Source organism: Rhinolophus sinicus, chromosome 8 (genome assembly GCF_057876585.1).
Source record: "Rhinolophus sinicus isolate RSI-liver-muscle chromosome 8, RSI-T2T, whole genome shotgun sequence".
Classification (NCBI taxonomy): Eukaryota; Metazoa; Chordata; class Mammalia; order Chiroptera; family Rhinolophidae; genus Rhinolophus; species Rhinolophus sinicus.
In genome coordinates this window covers 40,558,260-40,578,999 of record NC_142508.1, presented here as the reverse complement: position 1 = coordinate 40,578,999, position 20,740 = coordinate 40,558,260, and the positions used below count along the sequence as shown (strand labels likewise).

The following is a 20,740-nucleotide window of genomic DNA, read 5'->3' as shown; positions in this document are numbered from 1 at the left end:
CCCCGCCGCTGCCGGACCGCCGCCCGCCGCCGGGCCCCCTGCCGGAAGCCGGGGCTCGCGCCGGAAGAGGTAGGGTCGTCGCCCGGGCGACGTCTCTTCGATAGGCAACAGGGTCGGGAGGCGGGACAAGCCCCGGCTGTCACTCGGGTAACGGTTCTAGGGGCTGTAGGATGGGCGAAAAGGTGGGCGCGGTCTTTGTGTCTGGAGACCGGCGTGTGGTTGGCTGCGGGGGCGGGGTCCACAGGGGAAAGGGGCGTGGCATTTAAGAAGCATAAGTCCTTAGCAACGGCGCCCTGGGAACCGTTTGCCTAGCAACGGAGAGACCCTCAAGAGAAGACCATTCCTGGCCTTCTCATGACCTCACAGATGACCCCAGGTGAGTCTAATGTCTCCATATACTCTCAACATACACCCTCCTGACCTCTAGTGTTTCTCACTGACAAAAGTGGCCACAGCATCTCCAGCCATTCTTCCCCACTCCTGATGAGTCACCAAATCTCTCTGATCCCCATGTCTCCATTAAACCCCATCTGACCCACTACTGATTAACGGTAACCCTAAGCATCTCCATATTTTCCATCAACCTCCAATATATATATCTCCATGACTTCACTATCTTCAACAATCTCACTGGGTCCTCCAACACCCACTTCTGATTCCAAAATTTCATTGGTCCCCGCAACACCCAGTGTCCCAGTGATCCACTAGTAACCCCAAATCTCCTGATCCCAACAGTCCCCACAGACAGCCAGTGCTCCTGACTTTTGCTGAAGCCACCCCACCCCATCACAGATCTTCCCTGACCCACTTATTGAGTGGCCTCCCAGATTTCTCACTGGAATGTCTCAGAGGCATCTCACACTCAACAAATCCTACCATCTTACTCCAAATTCTACCCCTCTCCTATGTCCCATTCCTAGGGCCAGCACTGCCATCCCCCACCTGAGGTCACTCAGGCTGCAGACCTCGGTGTCATCCTAGATTTGTACCATTTTCCCTCACCCCATTTCCTGTTCCCCAGTCTTGCATTCTGTCATCTGAAGTCCTCTTTTCCAGCCCCTTCGTCTGTACAGTCATGGTCCAAACTCCTCTCTTGCTTGCCCCCGACCCCCATCAGCTTTGTCTCTGCTCTCCCAGACTCCTATCTCACCTCCTTATCTACTCTCCACTTGGTATCTAGCAAGGTCTTTCTAAAGCCAAAATATGATCAGGCCCCTCCCCTGCTCAAAGCCCATCTGTGGCTCCCTAGTGTTCTCAGGGCAAAGCCCTGAGTGATCTGTTCCTGCCAACCTTACTTTCCAACCTCATCTCTCACCGCTAACTCCACACCATGTCCCCAAAAATGAGGTTTGTGAAACTACCCCAGCCATCACATTCTCTCTTGCCCTTGGGTCTTTGCAGAGACAGTTTGTTTCCTCTGCTTGGCATGCCCTTCCCCACTCTGCTCTTGACCCTTTAAGAGTCAGCTTAGGGGTTCTGTCAGTCCTCTGGGCTCCCCCAACTGGGTTGTCATTGCCTGGGGATGCTTGTGTCTCCCCTGTAGTGTGTGAGCCCCAGGAAAGCAGAGCTGGAGCTGCTTGGTTGGTCACCTCTGTGTCCCCAGCACAGGGCTGGGCTGACAGGAGGCATTTCAATAGTCTTTTGATGGCCAGATGAATAAATAAGTGAAACAGATGGGAAACTATGCCAGGAAATGTCTGTATTCCCAGCAGAGTCCAGTAGACCTGACTTGGGGGCCATGTCAACAAATTGAGCAAATGAAAGAGTGACTGGGCCACAATGCCAGGGGGACGTTTTATTTAGAATAGCTGCTTTTCTTTTCCACCCCTGCCCTCCAGGGACAGAAATAACCAACAGTGAAAAACAACCCTTACCTCACTATGTCTAAGGGAAAACCTGCTATCTACATGCTTGGGGAAGGGGGCTGTGGGACCTTAGTCATCCTGGTCCTCATCCTCCTCTTCCTCATCTTCCTCCTCTTCCTCTGCAGCGGCCAGGGCCTGCTCCTGGGCAGCCTTGAGGGCCTGCTCCTCCTCCACTGTGGGGTCGCTCATCTCCATGATCTCCGGGCCACTGGGGTACTCTTGCTGAATTGGGGCTGGCAGGGATGGGTTGAAGTTCTCTGGGCTGTACTTGTAGCCCCAGCCAATGTACATGTTCTCAAACTTCCTGGAGGGGCAGTGACATACTGAGACATTTTCCCTCAAAGGCCCCCACCTGGACTTTCATTAAGGATGGGACCCAGCATAAACATGGCATGACCGAAAAGTTGTGCGTGGTAGGGTAAAATATGTCCACCGGGTTTCTCTGGTTATTTGGTCCTTTGGTATTTACTGAGCATCTACTAAGTACCAGGCCACATCTAGAGCTGCACTGTCCAACAGCACGCGTAGCTGTTGAAACATACATGTAGCACTTGAAACATGGCTAGTGTACCCAAAACACCAAATTTCTAATTTTATTTACTTTTCTAATTTTGCTTGTGATTTCTTCTTTGACGCATTGCTTATTTAGGAGTGTGCTGTTTAATTTGTACGTATCTGTGAATTTCCTTATGTTATCATTTCTAATTTCATTCCAGTGTGGTCAGAAAACTTACTTTGTATGATCAATCCTTTTGAATGTACTGAGACTTATTTTATGGCCTAACGTGTAGTCTATCTTGGAGAATGTTCCACGTGCACTTGAGAAGAACGTGTATTCTGCTGTTGTGGGTGGAGTGGATTTTATTTTAATTTTAATTAATTTAAATTTAAACAATAGAACTGATACTCAATTCAGTATTGGAAAACATCTAAGTATGTCTGGGACAATTTGGGCACATGAGTCTACGTTTGCAATTGTAAATGTTGTGAAATCTGAATATAGATCAAATATTTTTGATGAAAATTTAGCAGCCAAATTGACATGTGTTGTAAATGTAAATTTCACACCTGATTCCAAAGACTTAGTATGAAAAAAATAATGTAAAATAGCTGTTAATTTTTATATTATTGATTTTATGTTGTAGTGATAACATTTTGGATATTTAGGGTTACATAAAATATATTCTCAAAATCAATTTTGCCTGTTCATTTTACTTTTTGAATGTAGATACTAGAAAACTTAAAATGATATATGTGGCTAGTATTTTATGTATGTTGGACAGCGCTGGTCTAGATGTGGGGACCTAGCTGTGAACAAATTAGACCAGAATCCCTGCCGTGGGCCTACACTGTCTAGAGCAGGGGTGTCCAAACTGCTGCCCGCAGGCCAACTGCGGCCCATGATCCATTGTTAATTGGCCCATAGCAAATTCCAAAAATATATTTAGTTTACTTAAATAAACCAGGTGAGGCAATGCGTACTTCACCTCGAGTGAGTGGCCCAGCTGTTTGTGTATTTTACCGCATATGGCCCTTGGTAAAAAACGTTGAAAAAAGTTTGTACACCCCTGGTCTAGAGGGAGGAAATAACAAAGACAGAATTGGCTGGGCCTGGTCAATTCACCTGGCCCGGAATTTTAACTAGAGAAGGAAAGAGAAGCAAATGGCAGAATAGGCAGGGGACTGAGGGAAAGAGGCAGAAGGAAGTAAAGGGAGAAAGACAGAGGGAGCAGGAGAGATGGGAGGGGGATGGAGAGTTTGCCATGGGAGCAGTTTGGCTTTGACCTTGCTGTTCCCTAGAGAATTGTTTTCCTCCAGGTCTTCCTCTGAGACTTCAAATACCCTGCTTCCTCAGAAGCTCCTCCACCCCTCCCCACCTGGCTCCTGTGGTCCAGCAACCAGCAGCCTCACCAGGGAGGTTGAGCTTGCTAGGAAGGCAGGATCTTGGGCCCCACTCCAGACCTGCCCTTTAACCAGGTCCCCCGTGAGTCCTAGCACAGACAGTTTGGGAAGCTCTGGTCTAGAATATCCTTCTGCTCCCGCCCTTACTTCTTTCCCCAAAGATTTCAGATCAAGACTGATTTTCCCAGGAATCCTCCCTTTATCCCCTCAAGACATGACAGAGGTGAGCTGTCATAGGTCCCTTCACTCTCCCTAGTGGTACTTATTTTAATTTGTAACAGGATATTGGGGGGAGGGAGGACTAGGGGGAGTGGGAAGAAGGGTGAGGGGTGTTATACAATTAACGCCTATGTTTCCTCTGCCTGCTCCCAGGGCAGGATCCATATCTGCCTTTTCAACAAAGGGCTTGGGGCCGAGCATATAGCTGGCAAACAGTGACATTCAAGTCTTTATGAAGAAAAAACAAGGATGGATGAATGGATGGATGGATGAATGACGGGGTGGTGGATAGGAGGATGTATGGATGGGTGGGGAGTGGAGGATGGATGGGTGAGTGAAGCTCCCAATTTGGTTTCAAAGCAATCTTTTGCTTTCAGAGGGATGTTGGCAAGTTAGGGTGTGGCCAGAAGAAGGGCGTTGGCAAAAGCAAGCGTGCCTCTTCCCTGCTTCTGGAGGAGAAAAGAAATTGCCAAGTATGTGGTTAGAGTATCAAGATGACATGTAATCCCGCCTCGACCGTGAATCATTGCAGCGAATACAGAGTAGGTTCATCATTGAGATGGAAAAGGAAAATCTATGAAAAATCGTCATGCCATCTGGTGGAAAGAGCTAGTAAGTGCGCCATGGCTTCAGATGGCGCCCTCTAGTGGCTGAGCAGGAAAGGGTGGGATGTGCCTGGTGAGAGAGGCCGAGGGTGGGCAGTGCGTAGCTGCGTGTGGGGATGATGCAAAAGTGACTTTGGCCTGCAAATCTTTTGGGAGCAACTGGTGGGGAAGATTTCTGGCCCACAGAAAGAAGACCCTTCAAATTGGAAGAACTGTTCACGGAGCCCAAGGAAGGGGTTAGCTTCCCCAGAGATGGGACTCTGCCCCTGTCAGGGCCACACCAAAGGGGGCTCCTGAGTCCTGTGGCTCCATGACCTATACATCAGAAGAACCTGGGCCAGGAGGCCAGAGCTCCAGGTTTGAAGCCAGCACATTCTGTGTGACCCTGGGTCAGTTCCTTCCCCTCTCTGATTCCTCCATTGTCTTGCTGAGGGCCTCATACTCTTGTTCTGGAATTTCTCATTTTAGCCCCAGTGGAACCCCTGGGAGCTGAGGGAGGGGGTCAGCCCTGGGGGCTTCCCAAAGGGGGTCCTCCCAATCTCTGCCCACCCTGTGAGTTGTTCCACCCAGCCTGGCTCTGAAGAAGTTGTAGAGGCTGTCTCTGCTGGGAGGGACTCAGAGAAGACCTACTTGCCAGTGGCGTAGGCGTAGGCCCCTGGCCAGAGGTTGGAGCGCACGACAGCCACGGAGTACTGCGGGCAGAGGCTGCAGGACAGGTGGGCGGTCCAGGGTGACATGTGCATGATTTCTAGGGACGTGAAGAGCACCAGGGAGGTCAGACGTTCGCTGCTGGCTCCCCACACCCCGCAGAGCCCCCTGAAGGGGAGGGAGGGAGGGAGCAAAGAGGGAAGATGAGGAGGGCCACAAAGGGAACTGTGGTGACTAACTGCACAGGCTTCAGTGTTCGAAACCTGGCTGCGGACCACTCTCTCGCTGTGTGGCCCCAGGAAGCCATCTCACCTGTCTGAGCCTCAGTGACCGCACCCTGGAAGTGGGGATACTAATCTCACTTCCCTTGCAGGGTGGCAGTGAGCCCTGTGACCCCAGACAGGGCAGTCGCTGTGATTCTCCTCCCAGTGGACCATGTTTGGACTGGGGGGCACAGGGCAGGGGACAGGCTCTGGACCCACAGAAATCTGGGTCCAAATCCGGGCTCTGTCCATTCGCACATTCTCAGCCTCTCCCTCCTACGTCCAGGTGCCTGCGGCCCCATCCTCAGGAAATTTCTGTCCCTTCTTCCAAAATGCAGCTCAAGTCCTGCCTCTTCTGGGGAGGCCTCCCTAACTCTCTCTTTCTCTTTCCTCAAGCTCACGTGAGACTCAAAAGACCACATCCACTATCTGAGCCGTGCCACGTGCCCGACGCAGCTCACAAGATGGACAAGATGGACGTTTTCCTGTAACCCATTCGGAGGCGCTGTGCTGATGAGAGAACAGCTGAGGCTCAGAGAGACGCCTCCTCCCCCCCCCCCCCCCCGTGTCGCTGCCCCTCCCTTTCTCCTCATCTCCCCCCTGGGTTGGCACTGTGAGGTGAGGAGGACTGTCACCTGCATCTTCAGAGAGCGGCGTCAGCAGTGGGGGGCCGACCTCCTGCTCCGCCTCCTCTATCCCTTCATCAACCTTCTCTTCCTCCTCCCCGAGCTCCTCCTCTTCCTCCGTCTTCTGCAGAGGGTTCACCCAAGTGCAGCGGCCCTGGAGGTGGGGGGAAGGTTAGGTGACACCTCCCGATCTGCACCCTGGGAGGAAGTGAAGGGCCTGGCAGGACACTGGGGACTGTCCTTGGCAGCCCAGGTATGGGCAGGAGGACAGCGTTAGTCACACAGGTGGGGGTGGGAAATGGGCCAAGAGAGCAGTAGCATTGAGGTGGGGATTCCTGCATCCCGCTGGCTGTGTGGCCCCCGTCTATGCATTCATTCATTCATTCATTGGATATTTAATGAGCACCTACTACATATAGGCACTGCGGTAGGTGCTGGGGACACATCCTTCAGGAAAAAGACCCAAATCTCTGCCCTGTGGAGCTGCCATTTGGCAGCCCATATGATCCTCTCTTTGCCCATCTGTGAAATGGGGGTGTCATGGGTTCCTTTCTCATTGGATTGTTGTTGGGTTACATGACATACTGAAGAGCTGACAAATGTGGAGGGAATGAATGATCCTAAGTGCACAGCATATCACAGACCTCAGTTGCATCAACTATGAGATGGCAATGACAGCTGTACTGATCTCAGGAGTTATTGGGATTCAATAAAACCTTGTAGAGTCAATGAATGTTTATTGAATGAATGAATGAATGAATGAATGAATGAATGAAAAGTTCCTAGCACACAGCAGCAGGTATTTCCTTGAATGAATACATAAATGTATATAGAGTTCAGACACATTAGGCATTCAATAAATGCAGGTCAACCATCTCTTATCCACAACTCCCAAACCTGAAAAGCTTTGAAAACCGGAAGTTTTTCATGAGTCATTTGGCAGCGTCTCCGACCTGACTGACGAGAGGCTATGCAGTTTTGCTGCCGAAATAACACCTTTGAATACAGGCTGCCCACCCAGCTCTGCTTCGGCTGTTACGTAATACATGGGATGTGCACTGTGTCATCTTTTTAAAATCTGAAAAATTCAGAATCTCAAGATTTATCTGGCCCCAAAAGTTTCTGACAGGGACTTGTCAACCAATATCTGTTGAATGAATGAATGCGGAACAAGTAACTAAATGAATGAGGAATGGATGAATGAATGAATGTTACTTAGCACAAAGGCGGGCAGAGAGCAGGCGCCCGGTGTCACTGGGGAGGCACACCTGAATCACCCGTCCCGTCTCACCTGGGGCAGGATGTGCTGCGTGTGATGCACCCAGTTGGCCATGGAGTCCACCAGCTCGAGCACCGGGATGCCCTCAAAGTCGGGGTTCTCCTCGTAGGAGTCGCGCCCCGCGCCACCCTCCTCCTCCTCGTCGCCCTCCTCCTCGCCGAACTGGTAGAAGCCCAGAGGGCTGATGTGCGTGGCGGCCGAGATGCGGGCGATCTGGGCCCGCAGATAGTTGGCCTCGTTGCCCGGGAAGGGTGGGTAGCTGATGACCGGCGCATCCAGGCGGCCGGTGAAGAACTTCTTGATCTTGCGGGCCTGCACGATCTGGAGGGGCGTGACATGCGGCAGCCGCGTCCACGGCAGGCCCGGCTCGTTGCACACGAAATACAGGTACTTGTTGGTACCCATGCGGTTCTCCTCCTTGGGGATGACGGGCGGCGGCTTCCACGTCGGCTTGGGGATGATGTCGGAGACCTTCTCCTCGTCCTCCTCGCCCTCCTCCTCGCCGGGCGCATCCGTGACCTCGCCGCCCTCCGTGGTCTCCTCCACTTCCTCCTCCTCTACCTCCTCCTCGCCCTCCCGGAACTCCACCTCCGCCACCAGGTAGCTGCGGCTGAGCCCCAGGATCTTGCCCCAGAAGCGGCAGGTGTGGATGGGCTGCTGCTCCACCAGCTGCTTCAGGGCCATGAAGATGCGGAAACTCTCGTCTGAGCTCAGGCCTACGCCCGCCTGTTCGAAGTAGAAGGCCGACTCCATGACGTTGGGCACCGGCGTCTCTCCCTGCAGAGGGTGAGGTGGGGGGGCAGAGGGAAGAAGGCTGAAGCCCTGCTCCCTAGCCTGACTCTTCCAGTCTAGAGAGCTCCACCACTGGGTTACAACCCAGCTGCTCCTGCGACCACTTCTGGCAGTGAGATGCAGGGGTTCTATGGGGAGGGCGTCCCTTGATGGAAAAGGAAAGAGAACACCTGCTTGAAAATTAAAAAAACAAATATATAAAATGAAACTATTAAAAAAAAAAAAAAAAAGGAAAGGCAAAACCACACCAAGAGAAAAAGCCTTTGTTCCTTTATCCCTCTCCCTTGTTCCTGCCTGAAATAAGACATGAGATCTGGAGTTAGAGCAGCTATTGGGACCAGGGGGCAACACAGATCTTACAACCTAATGGTGGTGGGGCTGAAAAATGGAAACTGCCTGGTCACCAGTCGCAGCACTGACCTGCCTTACCTCCCTTGGGCTTCTGGTTTTATGGAACAAAGAAGCCACTTCTACTCATGTTTTCTGATACTTGCAGTAAAATCCACTCCTAATAGATACTCCAAATCACAAGCAATTTGAGAGGCAGGTCTTGAACCCAGGAATCAGCGATTTTTGAGGATGGTGGTGATACATCCTGCCCTCACTGCCTCCTTTTTTACTGTGTGCTTTGTTTGGGGAGGAAGGGAGGGAGGGAGGGAGGGAGGGAGGGAGGGAGGGAGGGAGGGAGGGAAAGGAGTGAGAGCAAGTAAGAGAGTGGGACTAGAACACGGGAGGTCTCGGCCCAGCCACCCCCACCTCCATGTAGCTACAGGCTATCCCCAACACTGTTTCATTGTCAGTCAGAAGTCTTTATTAAAGACTCAGTGGGTGCCAGCGCCAGGCTAGGGTAGGCACTGAGATATATCAGAGAACAAAACTGAGATCCTTCCTCAGGAAGTCAGCACAACCCGCCCTTGGCTTTGGTCTTGGCCAGCCTGACTGGGCCAGGGAAACACACAGCCCAAAGCAGGGAGACCACGTGCTCCTGCCAGAATTTGAAATCAGGAGAGAGGGAGAGAGGGAATGGGAGGCAGAATAATGACCCTCCAAAGGATGTCCGTGTCCTAGTCCCTAGACCTGTGAATAAGTGACCTTACATGGCAAAAAGGGACTTGCGGGTGTGATTAAATTGGGGAGCTTGAGATGGGGCAGATGATCCGGGATGATCACAGGGGACCCCGGGTAATCACAGGGGCCTTGGCACATGTAAGAGGGAGGCAGGAGGGTCAGAGAAGATGCGATGACAGAAGCAGAGGTCAGTCAGAGACAGATTTGAAGATGCTACACTGCTGGCTTTGAAGACGGAAGAAGGAATGCGGCAGCCTCTAGAAACTGGAAAAGGCAAAGAAACAGATTCTCCCCAAGAGCCTCCATTAGGAAGCCAACCCTTGCCAACACTGGGACTTCTGACCTCCCAAACTGTAAGATATTATTACATTGTGTTGTCTTAAACTCCCAAGTTTGTGGTGATTTCTTACAGCAGCAATAGGAAACACAGGGGCCAACTTCTGCGCGTGGCTGGAAGTGAAACACGAGAATGGGGGAAACATGTAAATGTGCAGTGGCTGATCCTCTGTGTGTGGAAAGATTATGGAGGCCAGTTTGCAGAAAGAAAGAAAAGATTGAGGGTCAGAGCTGGTTAGCTCGGGTCCAGCTGTTCCTGAGGCCCACCTAAGGTAAATCCCCTGATTCTGGGAAATGCCTTATATTTTTATGATAAATCCTGCCCCTCCCCTTTATTTTAGCAAGCTCTAGTAGGTGTCTGTTTTTGGAAACCAAGTAGTTCTGGCTCATACTCCTGTTCATCCCTCTTAATTTGGCTCAGGGGAACAGGCTTGCTTGTGGTCCAAGAAAACATAACAAAGAAAGACAGATAAGCCCCACTTAATTCAAGGGGCAAAATCAGATTCAAGGATGAGTTTCTTATTTGGGAACCAGCTTCTGGAAACTATAATGATCCCTGCTAAGCAATTGAAAGCTCAAGGTAATAAAAAGTTTCAAGGTGAACACATTTCCTCCAGTTCCTATGTATGGCTGTCTGAGTCATTGGCCATTTTTCCTGAAGAAGTGAGCGTTGTAGCACTAGTACATTTAATTGTTCATTTTTGTTAGGCACACTAAGGACTATTTGTCTCCTGTTTCAAGTGCACTGAAATATCATTCAAAGAGTTACATAAATTATAAAAAGCTGATGCATACTTTGCTAGGGCTGCTGTAACAAAGTGCCACAAACCAGATGGCTTAAACAACAGAAACTATTGTCTCACATTTCTGGAGCCCAGAAGTCCGGACCAAGGTGTCAGCAGGGTTGGTTTCTTCTGAGGGTCGTGAGAATCTGTTCCACGCCTCTCTCTTGGCGTCTAGCAGCGTGCTGACAGTCTTTGGGGTTCCTTGGTTTGTAGCAGCATCACGTCAGTCTCTGCCTTCATATTTACATGGTGTTTTCTGTGTGCGTGTGTCTGTAGCCCAAGTGAAGCTCTTATAAGGCCACCAGTCATATTGGATGAGGGCCCACCCTACTCCAGTATGACCTCATCTTTACCAATTAGATTTGCAAGGACCCTATTCCCAAATAAGGCTAGATTCTGAAGCACTGGGGGTTAGGGCTTCAACATATGAATTTGGGGGGGGGACACAATTCAACCTATAACAGATGGTTAGTGTGACGATGAATGACAGTGCTTTAATTGTACCAGTTGATGTCAAAGTTTTTGCCACAAGCACACTGAAGTTTTCATATATATATATATATATATATATATATATATATATATATATATATACACATTGCATTCTCATTTAAAAAAAAACTCCTTGTAAACAGAGTTAAAATAAACAATTGATTACATCGTCTTCCTATCTGCAAGCATAGGGCTCCCTATCACTGCACCTCTGCTTTGAAGTTCCTGATTATTCTCACATTGTTCACGAGTGTTTGAAGTCCTTCCTACAGGAGGATTATATAGTCCCACCCCCACCCCCAGTGAATTCAAGAGTGGCCATGTCACTTGCTCTGACCATTTGAAATGGCAGTGACAGGGACATGTGTCACACCAAGGCAGTAGCCATAAGAACCCATATGGGGTTTGTTAGGTCTTCTTTTTCCTTCTTTGCAACCATGGCAACGTGTCGCATCATGTTTGTTGCAGCATAATGATGGCGGTAGGCAACTGATGAGCAAAGCTCTCTTGCCAACCCTGGATGGTCAGGTCCTGTGAGCAAGAAATAAACTATGATTTTAAGTCACTGAGATTGCTGTGCTGTTTGTTATCCCCCCTGGATGTGGCACACCCTGACCAAAACTCTGTAGTAGGAGAAGGGCTGTTTTGAAAGCAATTTAATCTTAAACACAGTACAAAAGCTTGTTTGCCTAATTGATGTTTCCATCAGCAACTCAGGGGGGCAGACTAAAAACTTAATCCCAAGACTCACCACCTTGCGGCCAGGAGGGAAGATGAGGGAGTGAGCATAGGAAACCCCCTCTGGGGTGTGTGCCTGGCCCATGAGCCAATGACCATCACCCTCTTTTTGGAACCCCCTACCCCCACGGCAATGGAGCTCATGTAACCAGGTTTACATGACCTCACCTGGCCTTCCTGGCCACTATTGATGGGAATAAGAGTGGACAACTGCCCCCACGTGACAGATCAGACTGTGCTGCTCTCCTCCTGCAAACTGCTTCTTTTGGGTTGGGGGACAGTTAGGGGTGAGGGGAGAAGACAGCCCTCAGTGCCCCTTCACTGGGAGCCACCTCGCCAGCCCTAGACTGCTTGCAACCTGACCATCAGGTGGGAGGAAAACTTCTATCTTGTCGAAGCCACTTGTCTCCATTTCTGTGACATCATCTATTTCCTGCCTTACAGTGACCTGGGTTGTCCAACCAGTACAGTAAGTTGTTAGTTTTGGGACGGTGATACAATAGCACTAAAGTTAATCTAAAATTATACATGTGAGAATAATCAGGAACTTTTTAAAATAGAGGCGCAGTGATAGGGTCTCCCAAATAGCCAGACCTGCTCTGCAGCTGTACCCAACAAGCAGGAAGCCACCCAGAGGGGGAGGCACAGACTAGCGAATACAGAAACAGAAGGAGTCCTCAAAGGTGTGTATAAATGGTAAGAGGTGGCATTTCTAAGCAGCAAGCAAAGAATGGATTTTTCCCTAAGTGCTGTTGGGGATCATGGCTAGCCATTCGGAAGAAATAGAAAATGAGAGCATGAAAGCTCTTCCTCCCATCAGACGGAAAAATAAATATAAAATGCTGAATCACTGATTTCTTTGAGTCTCTTCCTAGAAATGTGCACAGGCCACAGTTTTGCCCTTCTATAGACCTCACATTAAGAACCCCAGCTCTGGGGGGTGGGGGGAGGGAGATGAATGTAAGGGGCATCAAACATATGGTGATGGAAGGAGAACTGACTCTGGGTGATGAACACACAATGGGATTTATAGATGACGTAATACAGAATTGTACACCTGAAATCTATGTAATTTTACTAACAATTGTCACCCCGATAAATTTAATTTAAAAAAAAAAAAAAAAGAACCCCAGCTCCAAGTTCTAAGGGGGTGGGGCCTCCCGGGAAAAGGCACTTGAGGGGGCGGAGCCTCCTAAGGGATTGAATTTCAACAGGGCGGAGACTCAAGAGCCACGGAGTTCTAAGGGGGCGGAGCCTCTAGGGACAAAGCGTTCTAAGGAGGTGGGCCTTCAGGAATTTGCGTTAGGTGGGAGTGTGACTTGGGGGTGTGGAGGAGGGAGGGAGCAGTTCTAAGGGGGTGGGACCTTCATGCCTAAGACTTGGATTTCCACCTGCACTCTGCTCGCAAGGGTTCATTTCTTTGTCAGGTTGTCATTCCTGCATCCTCTCACCATCCCACCTCACTGTCGCCAGAATCCTAGAATCTCAGAAGCAGAGAAATGAGCACAGACCAAAAGCATCTTCAGATAGGGTGGGGGTTGTAGCACGGGTGGAGGTCATGGTCCTGCCTTCCTGGTCCTGTGTCCCGCACTTCCTAGCTTCGTGCCCTCTGAGCCCAAGTCCTTCCTCTACAAATAGAAATAATAAATAGCACTTGCTTTGAAGGGTTCTTTCAGGGTTGAAAGGAGACCAGGCTCCTAAAGCTCTTAGCAGGGGGCCTAGGAAATGTCAGAATTATCATAGAGAGAGAGTCCTCAACAAATGTTCCTTGAAGAGTGAAAGAATACTTCACCCCAATTTTAAGCAGTCATCCAATTCTGGAAACAGAATCGTGTAATTAAATATTATGAGGATAGTAGAATTGTTAAAAAGTCATGGTAGAAGAGTTCTTAGTGAGTCTCAACTTACAAAACAGAAAACTGAGTCCTGGGGACTGGGGGCAATTCAGCGTTGAGAGACTGCAGGAGGCAGTGAGTTTCACAGAAAACATCTGCAAAGCCATTATTTTGGGGAGGGAGGAGTAAGGGATGGTGGAAGAGACCAGCCTCCACCTGCACATGGCAGCTGGAGTCAGCTTTCTAAAAAGCAGAGCTGACCAGCGTTCCTCTACTTTAAGCCCCTCCATGGCGCCCCAGTGGCCTCAGGAAAAAGCCCACGCCCCTCAGCCTGGCATTCAAGGCCCTCTGTGACAGGCTCCCGGCCCCCTCCTCCTGGCATACACACTAGACTGAGACCGTCTGTTTCTGGTTGGTGCGGTGCGCTCCATCACCTCCAGGCCTCAGCATTGGCTGTGCTGAAGCCTGGGCCACCACTCACCCCTCCACCCCGTGCCCCTCCACACTGGCTTACTCACCACCTCCTCCTCCAGCTCCTGCTCGCCCTCACCACTGCCACCGCTGCCTCCCCGGACAAACAGGGCCTTCTGCCTCTTGGCCATCTCATAGGTGGGCTGCATCTCCGGGTCGTCCCTCAGCGTGTCCAGCTTGGGGTGGAACCACTCCATCTGTGTGGTGCGGTTCAGTGACTCCAGGATGGACAAGGGGTCCTCCGGCCGCTGGTTCAGGATTTTTGTCAGCAGGTTCACCAGGTGTTCATACCTGCCTCCCGAGCGAGGGAGTGGGAGGTGGGAAACGTCACTCACTTAGCTCACTGCTGTGTGCTTGGCCCAATGTCTGGTGCTGGGGACACAGTGGAGAAAAGGTCCCTGCCCTGGTGGGGCTGATATTCTAATGATGGAGAGAGCATTAACCAAATATGCAAAATATATAGTGTCTGGTAGTAATTTCCATGGAGACAATAAAAGCAGGAAATGCCAGGGATAGGAGACGATTTGCAGTTTTAAACAGGGAGGCCAGGGAAGGCCTCACCTAAGTGACATATAAGCCGAGATCTGAATGAAGTGAGGGAGCAAACCATGCAGCTACTGGGGAGGAAAGAGTGTTTCCATCAGAGGGAACAGCAGGTACATAGGCCCTGAGTCTAACATAATCTTGATACCAAAACTGAAGGAAACTAGGAGAAAGGAAAATTCCATGCCAATGTCATTTAGAAATATAGATGCTAAAATCCTAAGCAAAACATTAGCAAATAGCATCCAGCAAGGACATGATTAAATTGAGCTAATGACAGGGATGCAAGACTAGACTATTAGAAAAGTAGAAAAAAATAATTTATCATATTAATATGTTAAAGGAGATATGAGAGATTATTTCAATAGGTGCAGATGAAACTGTTTGCTAACACTCAACACCCATTCATGATTTTTAAAAATATAGCAAACTATGAATAGAAGCCAGTTTTTTATAGTTGTATAAAGGGTGGCCACAAATAACCTACAGCACACACCAAACATAATGGTTAAAGATTAAATATTTTCTGCTATGAGATTGGGAATGAGGATGCCTACTTTCATGACTTATATTTAATACTGCACTGGAGGGCTCAGCCAATGCAATCTGACATGAAAAAGAATTGAAAAGGAAGAAGCAAAATTGCCATGGTTTGCAGATGATGATTGGGAAAAATGTGCAAAGGCCTTGAGCTGTGGGTGCACCTGGCATGTTGGAGGGACATTGAGGAGGTACATGTGGCTGGAGTGGAGTGAGGGAGAGGGGCTGTGGGAGGAAAGCAGGATGATAACAGTATGGAAATGGCTTCCAAAGTCAGGCACTATGCTGGACACTTGAGAGAATGTTAAATTTTCACCACGATCATACATCTGAGGAACAATTGTAATCCCCCCTCCCCAGAGGAGGAAACAAGCTTAGAACAGTTGAGATCATGCGGTCACACAGTGGTAGCACAGCTAGGATTTGAAACCAGGTTGGTCTGATTTCAGAGCATGTATGCCTGCCTGTGGCATGGAAACCCTTTGGCAAGTCTTGGGCATGGTGGAAGGCCATCGTTGAATTGGTAAGGGTAAGGAGAGGTCACAATTGGCCAGGGGTTCTCAGTAACGGACCTTGAAGTTCCTGAGGGTTGGGAACTGTTGAAGAAGAGCTAACGTGTTTCCCCAAAAATAAGACCTAGCTGGACAATCAGCTCTCATGCGTCTTTTGGAGCAAAAATTAATATAAGACCCGGTCTTATTTTACTATAAGACCCAGTATTTATAATATAAGACCGGCTAGGTCTTATTTTGGGGGAAACACGGTAGCAGTTAATTTTGTCTAGACTCTAGAGGATGAAGTTTGGAGAGCAGACAGGGGCAGAATTATACATGGCCTTGAAGGCTATTGGGAGGAACACAAACCTTCTGAAGTCACTGGGGAGTCAGGCAGGCTCTGAAGTTGGGAGGGCTGGGGTCAGCTTTGTGCTTTAGCAAGGCCTGTTACTTCTCCAACCGCATCTCCTTCCTCTCCCTCCTCCTTCCTTGGTGCCAGTCACACCAGCCTCTTTGCTGTTCCTCAAACACAGCAAGCCTTTAAACTTGCTGGGTCCTGCACTTGGACCACTTGCTTCCATTACCTGGAAGGTGCTCTCTTCCTCATCTCCTTCAGGTCCCTGATCAAATGTCATCTCCTCAGAGAGGTCTTCCCTGATCTCACACTATTTAATATGCACTTCCTATCCCCCTTACCCTGCCTTTTTTGCCGTAGTTCTTACCACTTATATTTATTGTTCCTTCTCCCACTAGAATATGAGCTTCATGAGGAAGTAATGGGGGGGGGGGGGCTGCTGAGAGGTGTGTTATGACTGTAGCCAAGTGGCCTTGGCCTTCCTCAAGCAGGAAAGTTTAGTGGATAACAGCCACCGAAGCCAAATCTTGGCTCTGTCACATCCTACCTGTGTTATTTTGAGTATGGGATCTAATTTCTCTGTATCTTAGTTTCCTCCTCTGTAACATAGGGACAGTAGATGAGCTCATCTCAGCTGTGAGAACTAGAGGCTAAGGTGTAAAGGCTGGCACAATGTCTGGTAAGTAAATGTTATTTTATTATTTAGCTATTGTTAGTATTTATCCCCACCGACTCCTACTAGTCTGAGTTAGATGCCTCCAGAGCACTCATTGGGTTTCCCTGAGGGACAATCCCGTCTGACTGAGGCAGGGTCTTGGCGGGGGCTCTCCCTGCTTGGGTCCCGCCCCCTGCCCACTCCCGGGCCCCCTCTCACAGGCTGAGGTCGCAAGTGACGCTGGTTTGTAGCAGGTAGGCCTTGGCATTCTGCACAGCCAGTTCCCTAGGCTCTGGCTCAGGCACCTCCATATGGAAGGGCATGAAGCCCAGCTCAGAGGGCATGAACTGGAAGGCGGGGTCATCCCTCATGTAGGGCCCGTGCTGCGTGCCTTCGCTGAACTGCAGGTCTTCTGTCTGGTACATGCTGAACTGGCCCAGGAGGCCGGGTTGGGGCTCCTGGTAGGCAGACTCCAGTTGCTGGAAGAGGTTGCCTTGGCTCTGCCGCAGCTGCTGCATGAGGGTGGCCTGGATCCTGTCTTCATTCAGATAAGCTTGGTGCTGGAACTCGGAGGGAAAGCCTGTATTCATGGGCAGGTACTCCATGCCACCCAATTGAGGTTCCTCAGCCTGGAACATCAAGTTCTCAGATTGGGTCAGGCCGGCCCCTTGTGACCAGCCCGGGAGGTTGGCCTGGCTCGCCAGCATCTCCGGAGGGCTCTGCAGGATCTGGGCGTCAAGCATCTGTTGTACCTCTTCGGGGACCTCGGGCTGGAGCTGAGAGCGGTCCGGGCTGCGCGACTGCTCGGAGACCTGGAAACTCCTCTGCCTGGAGGACTGCTGGTAAGGCGGCTCAGGGTCGGGTGGAGAGTCCCCCATAGTCCAAAAGGGGTCGCAGACTCTTAGGAGGAAGACTTGCAGACTGGCAACCCACTTGCCGGCTCTAACATGCCGGTTAGCCGCCACGCCAGCGGCGCGGGCGCGGGTTTCTACCGAGGGAGGGGTGGGCCGTTACCAGGGTAGGGCACGAGGTACGCACGGGCCTAGGAGCTGGTTTCCACGCAGGCGCAGACTCATGCCAGAGGGGCTTCCAGTCTTCCAGCGGGCTCCTGGGCGCGCTCACCAGATACCGCGCAGCCCCACAACTGACACAGCGGCAGAGACCAGAGACTGCACCCACGTCCCAGACCCGCGATCTTTTTTTATTTTTTTATTTTTTAAAGGCAAAGCACCGCCCCGCCCTCCCCGTCTCACCCCTTCCCCACCAAGCTGTCAGCTGTTCCCCTTGGTCTCGGGTTCCCCGGCTTCCTCGGTGGCGGTGGCGGAGGCAGCGGTGGCGGCGGCGGGGCTGGGGGTCTTCACAGCGTCTTCTCCGGCAGGGATGAGGGTCTGGGGGCTCTGCTCCTCCTTTGAGGTCACCCCACCCGCTGCTGCCTCCTGGTGACAGGAGAAGGGGAAGCGGGTCAGACAGCAGGCCCCAGCTCCAAGCTTTCGGTTGGGCTGTACCCACCCCGCTCCCCATCTTGGCTCCTCAGCACACACTTAATCCCAGAACCCTGATATCTTTCCTCCTTTGCTGCTCTGCGGTTGTCATCCCTACCTTAGGTAGGGGCCCCTCAAGACTAGAGTCCAGCAGCGCAGCCTCCGTCAGCCCCGAGTCGTCATCCACGCTAATGAAGATGGCCGGGGTCTCGCACTCAGGCCCCTCCTCCCGGAAATCTATGACTTCCTCCGGCTGGGGGGGGCCTGGCCGGGCCGAGGAAGTGGACGAGGAGGAAGAGGAGGGGGCTCCCACTCCTCCAGGCTTCAGCTTCTGTTCCTCCTCCAGCTGCCGCTTTAAGGCCTTCTCCTGGGCCAGCCGCAGGCCGATGAGGTCCTGAGGGGGCCGGGGGCCAGGGGCTGGTGCCAGGGCCAGGGGCTCCAGGTCGTCCTGGGGGTGGGGAGGGGCACACAGAAACTCAGAGATAGGTGGGGGCTAGGACCTAGGCTGCTCTCAGAGGATGATGGGAAAGAAGAGACAGAGACCACCCTTGAGGCAGAAGCAGGATGGGCACAGGGAGTAAGGGACAACTGTCCCCTCCCCTCCCTTTTCAGCAGGAGCCTCCTGGCAGAGACAGAGGTGGCTGGGTAGAGATGAAGGATGGGCTACAGACCCTCACCTCTTCCAGAGGCCCTGCAGGTGCTTCCTTGGCCTCCGGCTCCTGCTTGCCGCTGGCCTCCAGGATGGTCATGATGGAGTTGGGGATGTGTGCTTGCTAGGGGAAGAGCAGGATGGGGAAGCTATGGAGAGCTCTGACGCAGTGACTCCTTGAGAAAACACCCCAGATCCCTGGTCCCAGATCCTCCAGAACCCTTGACCTTCTGTGGCAATGCAAGACTCCCCTCTGCCCACCCACTCCAGCCCTCCAGGCTGGTCCCATGGGGCCACCCCCCCACCCTGGGGTACCTGGTGGGGGGTGAAGGAGCGGACGTGGGCCAGCAGGGGCTCCCGGAGCTCTGGGCACTTGTCAAAGACGGCACCTAACTGCTGGGGCGGCAGCTGCAGGATGACCTGGAAGCTCTGGGGCTTGGTGCGTTGACAGCACTTGATGAAGCCCTCCCACACCTTGGGGTACTTCCACACCTGGACGGGGCAGGGAGGGAGTGGGGGTGAGGGAGCGCACCAGCAGCCACCCCAGAAACTGGGAGAAGGACCTTGCCAAGATGAGGCCCTGCTGGGGCTCAAATACCTATCCAATAGATTCCTTTGGGGTACACAGAGCCCTGACCTCCCTCCAAAGGATCTTTTTCCCAAGCAGCTGGGACATGTGGCCAACTTGAGAGTGGCGCTTTCACCGTTGGGCTCCGGGGGTTGGGCTCAAGCTAAGTCCTTTGGGAGCATGGTCTCGTATCATTCTCACAGCAACCTCCAGAGGGCGGCATTAGCCCTACTAAACAGACGAGGCCCAGCGAGGTGCAGGGACTTGTCCAAGGTCACATGGGTACCAAGGGGCAGGGTACCCAGGGGCACAACTAAATTTGAACCCAGATCTGTCTGAATCTGCATTTAACCTCTAAGCCAGATGTTGCAAAATGGCAACCTCTGGGCTGAATCCAGTTGGAGGGCTTGTGGATGAGCTTTGGTTTTTAGTTTCATCATCGTATTCCTAAAACCCACTTTCTAGCATCTCTCAAAATTCGGACCACCTTTCAGCTCTAACATACACTCTGCCTGGATGCACCGTGCTGAGGGGCAAGCGGCAGCCATGCTTCTCCTGGAACGCAGCCCCCAACAACCCACTGCTCCTGCAACCCAACAGCCCTCACTCGTCACATTGCCATCCTGTGGCTGTTCCGACCCCTGGAATGCTGTACTGTCTCTGCCAAGGGCAGGGCCAAGGGCCTGGCTGGTCTGGGTGGTGTGGGGCAGGCAGCATGGAAAAGCCTGGGGTTGTGCCTCAACTCTGTCTTCAGTTTGTCCCTGCTGCAGTCAGTCGGGGCGGGTTACCTGCTTCATGATGAGGCGGGACAGGATGTTCATGACGAAGCCCCCCAGGCGGGGGTACATGGTCAGGGACTGGATGACGGTCCTCATGAGCAGCATGGGCAGGGGGCTCTGCTCCATCAACTGCTGCATCACCACGGCCAGCACCTCCGATGTGTACACGTTCCGCTCCGCAAAGCACAGGTTGGTGGCTGCGAGGAGGCGGAGAGTGGGCCTGTCCTCTTTGCCCAGCTGCCCCCCGGGAGGCGGGAGCCCCACCACCCTTAGAGAGCCTCAGCCCCATTATCTGCCCATGGGAGGGGAGACCCAGCCCTGACTTGCTGAAGCTCCAGGCAAAACAGAAGACTCGCCCCACCCAGCAGTCGCTCTCTCTGAGGGGACACTGGCCTGGTCCAAGGAAAAAGACATGGCCAGCTCCTGGAAGCCCCACACTGGGCAGAGTGGGCAGACCTTGGCCCTTTCTCTTCGGGGAAAACCCTTGGAAAGGCTGAGGTAGGAGACACATTGGCGACCCCTGGGGACCCATTCTGGCTTCCTGGGGCAGCATGGGACCTCCACCCCTATGGGACAGCGAAGGCAGGTTTGACTTCCATAAGCACCCCATAGGGGACAGGAGATGACCCTCTACCAGCAGGCTGCTCAAGGGACTGCCCACTCCCCATCCTGACGAGGGCGTAAGGGCTCGCTCTCCTGCTGGGCTACACCAGGCCTAGGGTTATGTGAGGACACAGAGAGTTACAAGGAAG

The 20,740-nt window shown here is 51.7% G+C and overlaps 2 protein-coding genes across 4 annotated transcripts in view; both read right to left on the bottom strand.

Annotated features, from left to right (window-relative positions):
• Positions 1-369: 369 nt before the first annotated feature.
• On the bottom strand, positions 370-17,552 carry RSPH6A (radial spoke head 6 homolog A). Of its 3 annotated transcripts, XM_088800093.1 has the most exons (7): positions 17,264-17,552; positions 16,731-17,140; positions 13,972-14,215; positions 7,420-8,184; positions 6,138-6,282; positions 5,222-5,339; positions 370-2,169 (listed from the first exon to the last, which is right to left on the bottom strand). In XM_088800093.1, the coding sequence occupies exons 1-7, from the start codon at positions 17,387-17,389 to the stop codon at positions 1,935-1,937; spliced, it is 2,043 nt and encodes a 680-aa protein (XP_088656219.1). In that variant the 5' UTR covers positions 17,390-17,552; the 3' UTR covers positions 370-1,934. The 3 variants fall into 3 exon arrangements, with proteins under 3 accessions (XP_088656219.1, XP_019610427.2, XP_074170233.1); XM_019754868.3 differs by having other exon boundaries at positions 16,731-17,552; XM_074314132.2 differs by lacking the exon at positions 5,222-5,339 and having other exon boundaries at positions 16,731-17,552.
• Positions 17,553-17,705: 153 nt separating this feature from the next.
• Positions 17,706-20,740, bottom strand: part of SYMPK (symplekin scaffold protein) — a 33,667-nt gene continuing 30,632 nt past the window's right edge. Inside the window, exons 23-27 of the mRNA XM_019754867.3 lie at positions 19,998-20,185; positions 18,957-19,133; positions 18,670-18,765; positions 18,111-18,440; positions 17,706-17,947 (exon numbers count right to left, since the gene is read on the bottom strand). Coding sequence (XP_019610426.2) covers positions 17,783-17,947; positions 18,111-18,440; positions 18,670-18,765; positions 18,957-19,133; positions 19,998-20,185 — 956 coding nt within the window. The 3' untranslated portion in view covers positions 17,706-17,782. The remainder of the gene's footprint in view (positions 17,948-18,110; positions 18,441-18,669; positions 18,766-18,956; positions 19,134-19,997; positions 20,186-20,740) is intronic.

Excerpts from the sequence above, each read along its gene's own strand:
- RSPH6A (XM_019754868.3), bottom strand. The coding sequence starts at position 17,389 with ATGGGGGACTCTCCACCCGACCCTGAGCCGCCTTACCAGCAGTCCTCC. Across the intron at positions 14,216-16,730 it reads GTCACTTGCGACCTCAGCCT|GTATGAACACCTGGTGAACC; the intron begins GTGAGAGGGGGC and ends CTCGGGAGGCAG. Across the intron at positions 6,283-7,419 it reads CGCAGCACATCCTGCCCCAG|GGCCGCTGCACTTGGGTGAA; the intron begins GTGAGACGGGAC and ends CCCCACCTCCAG.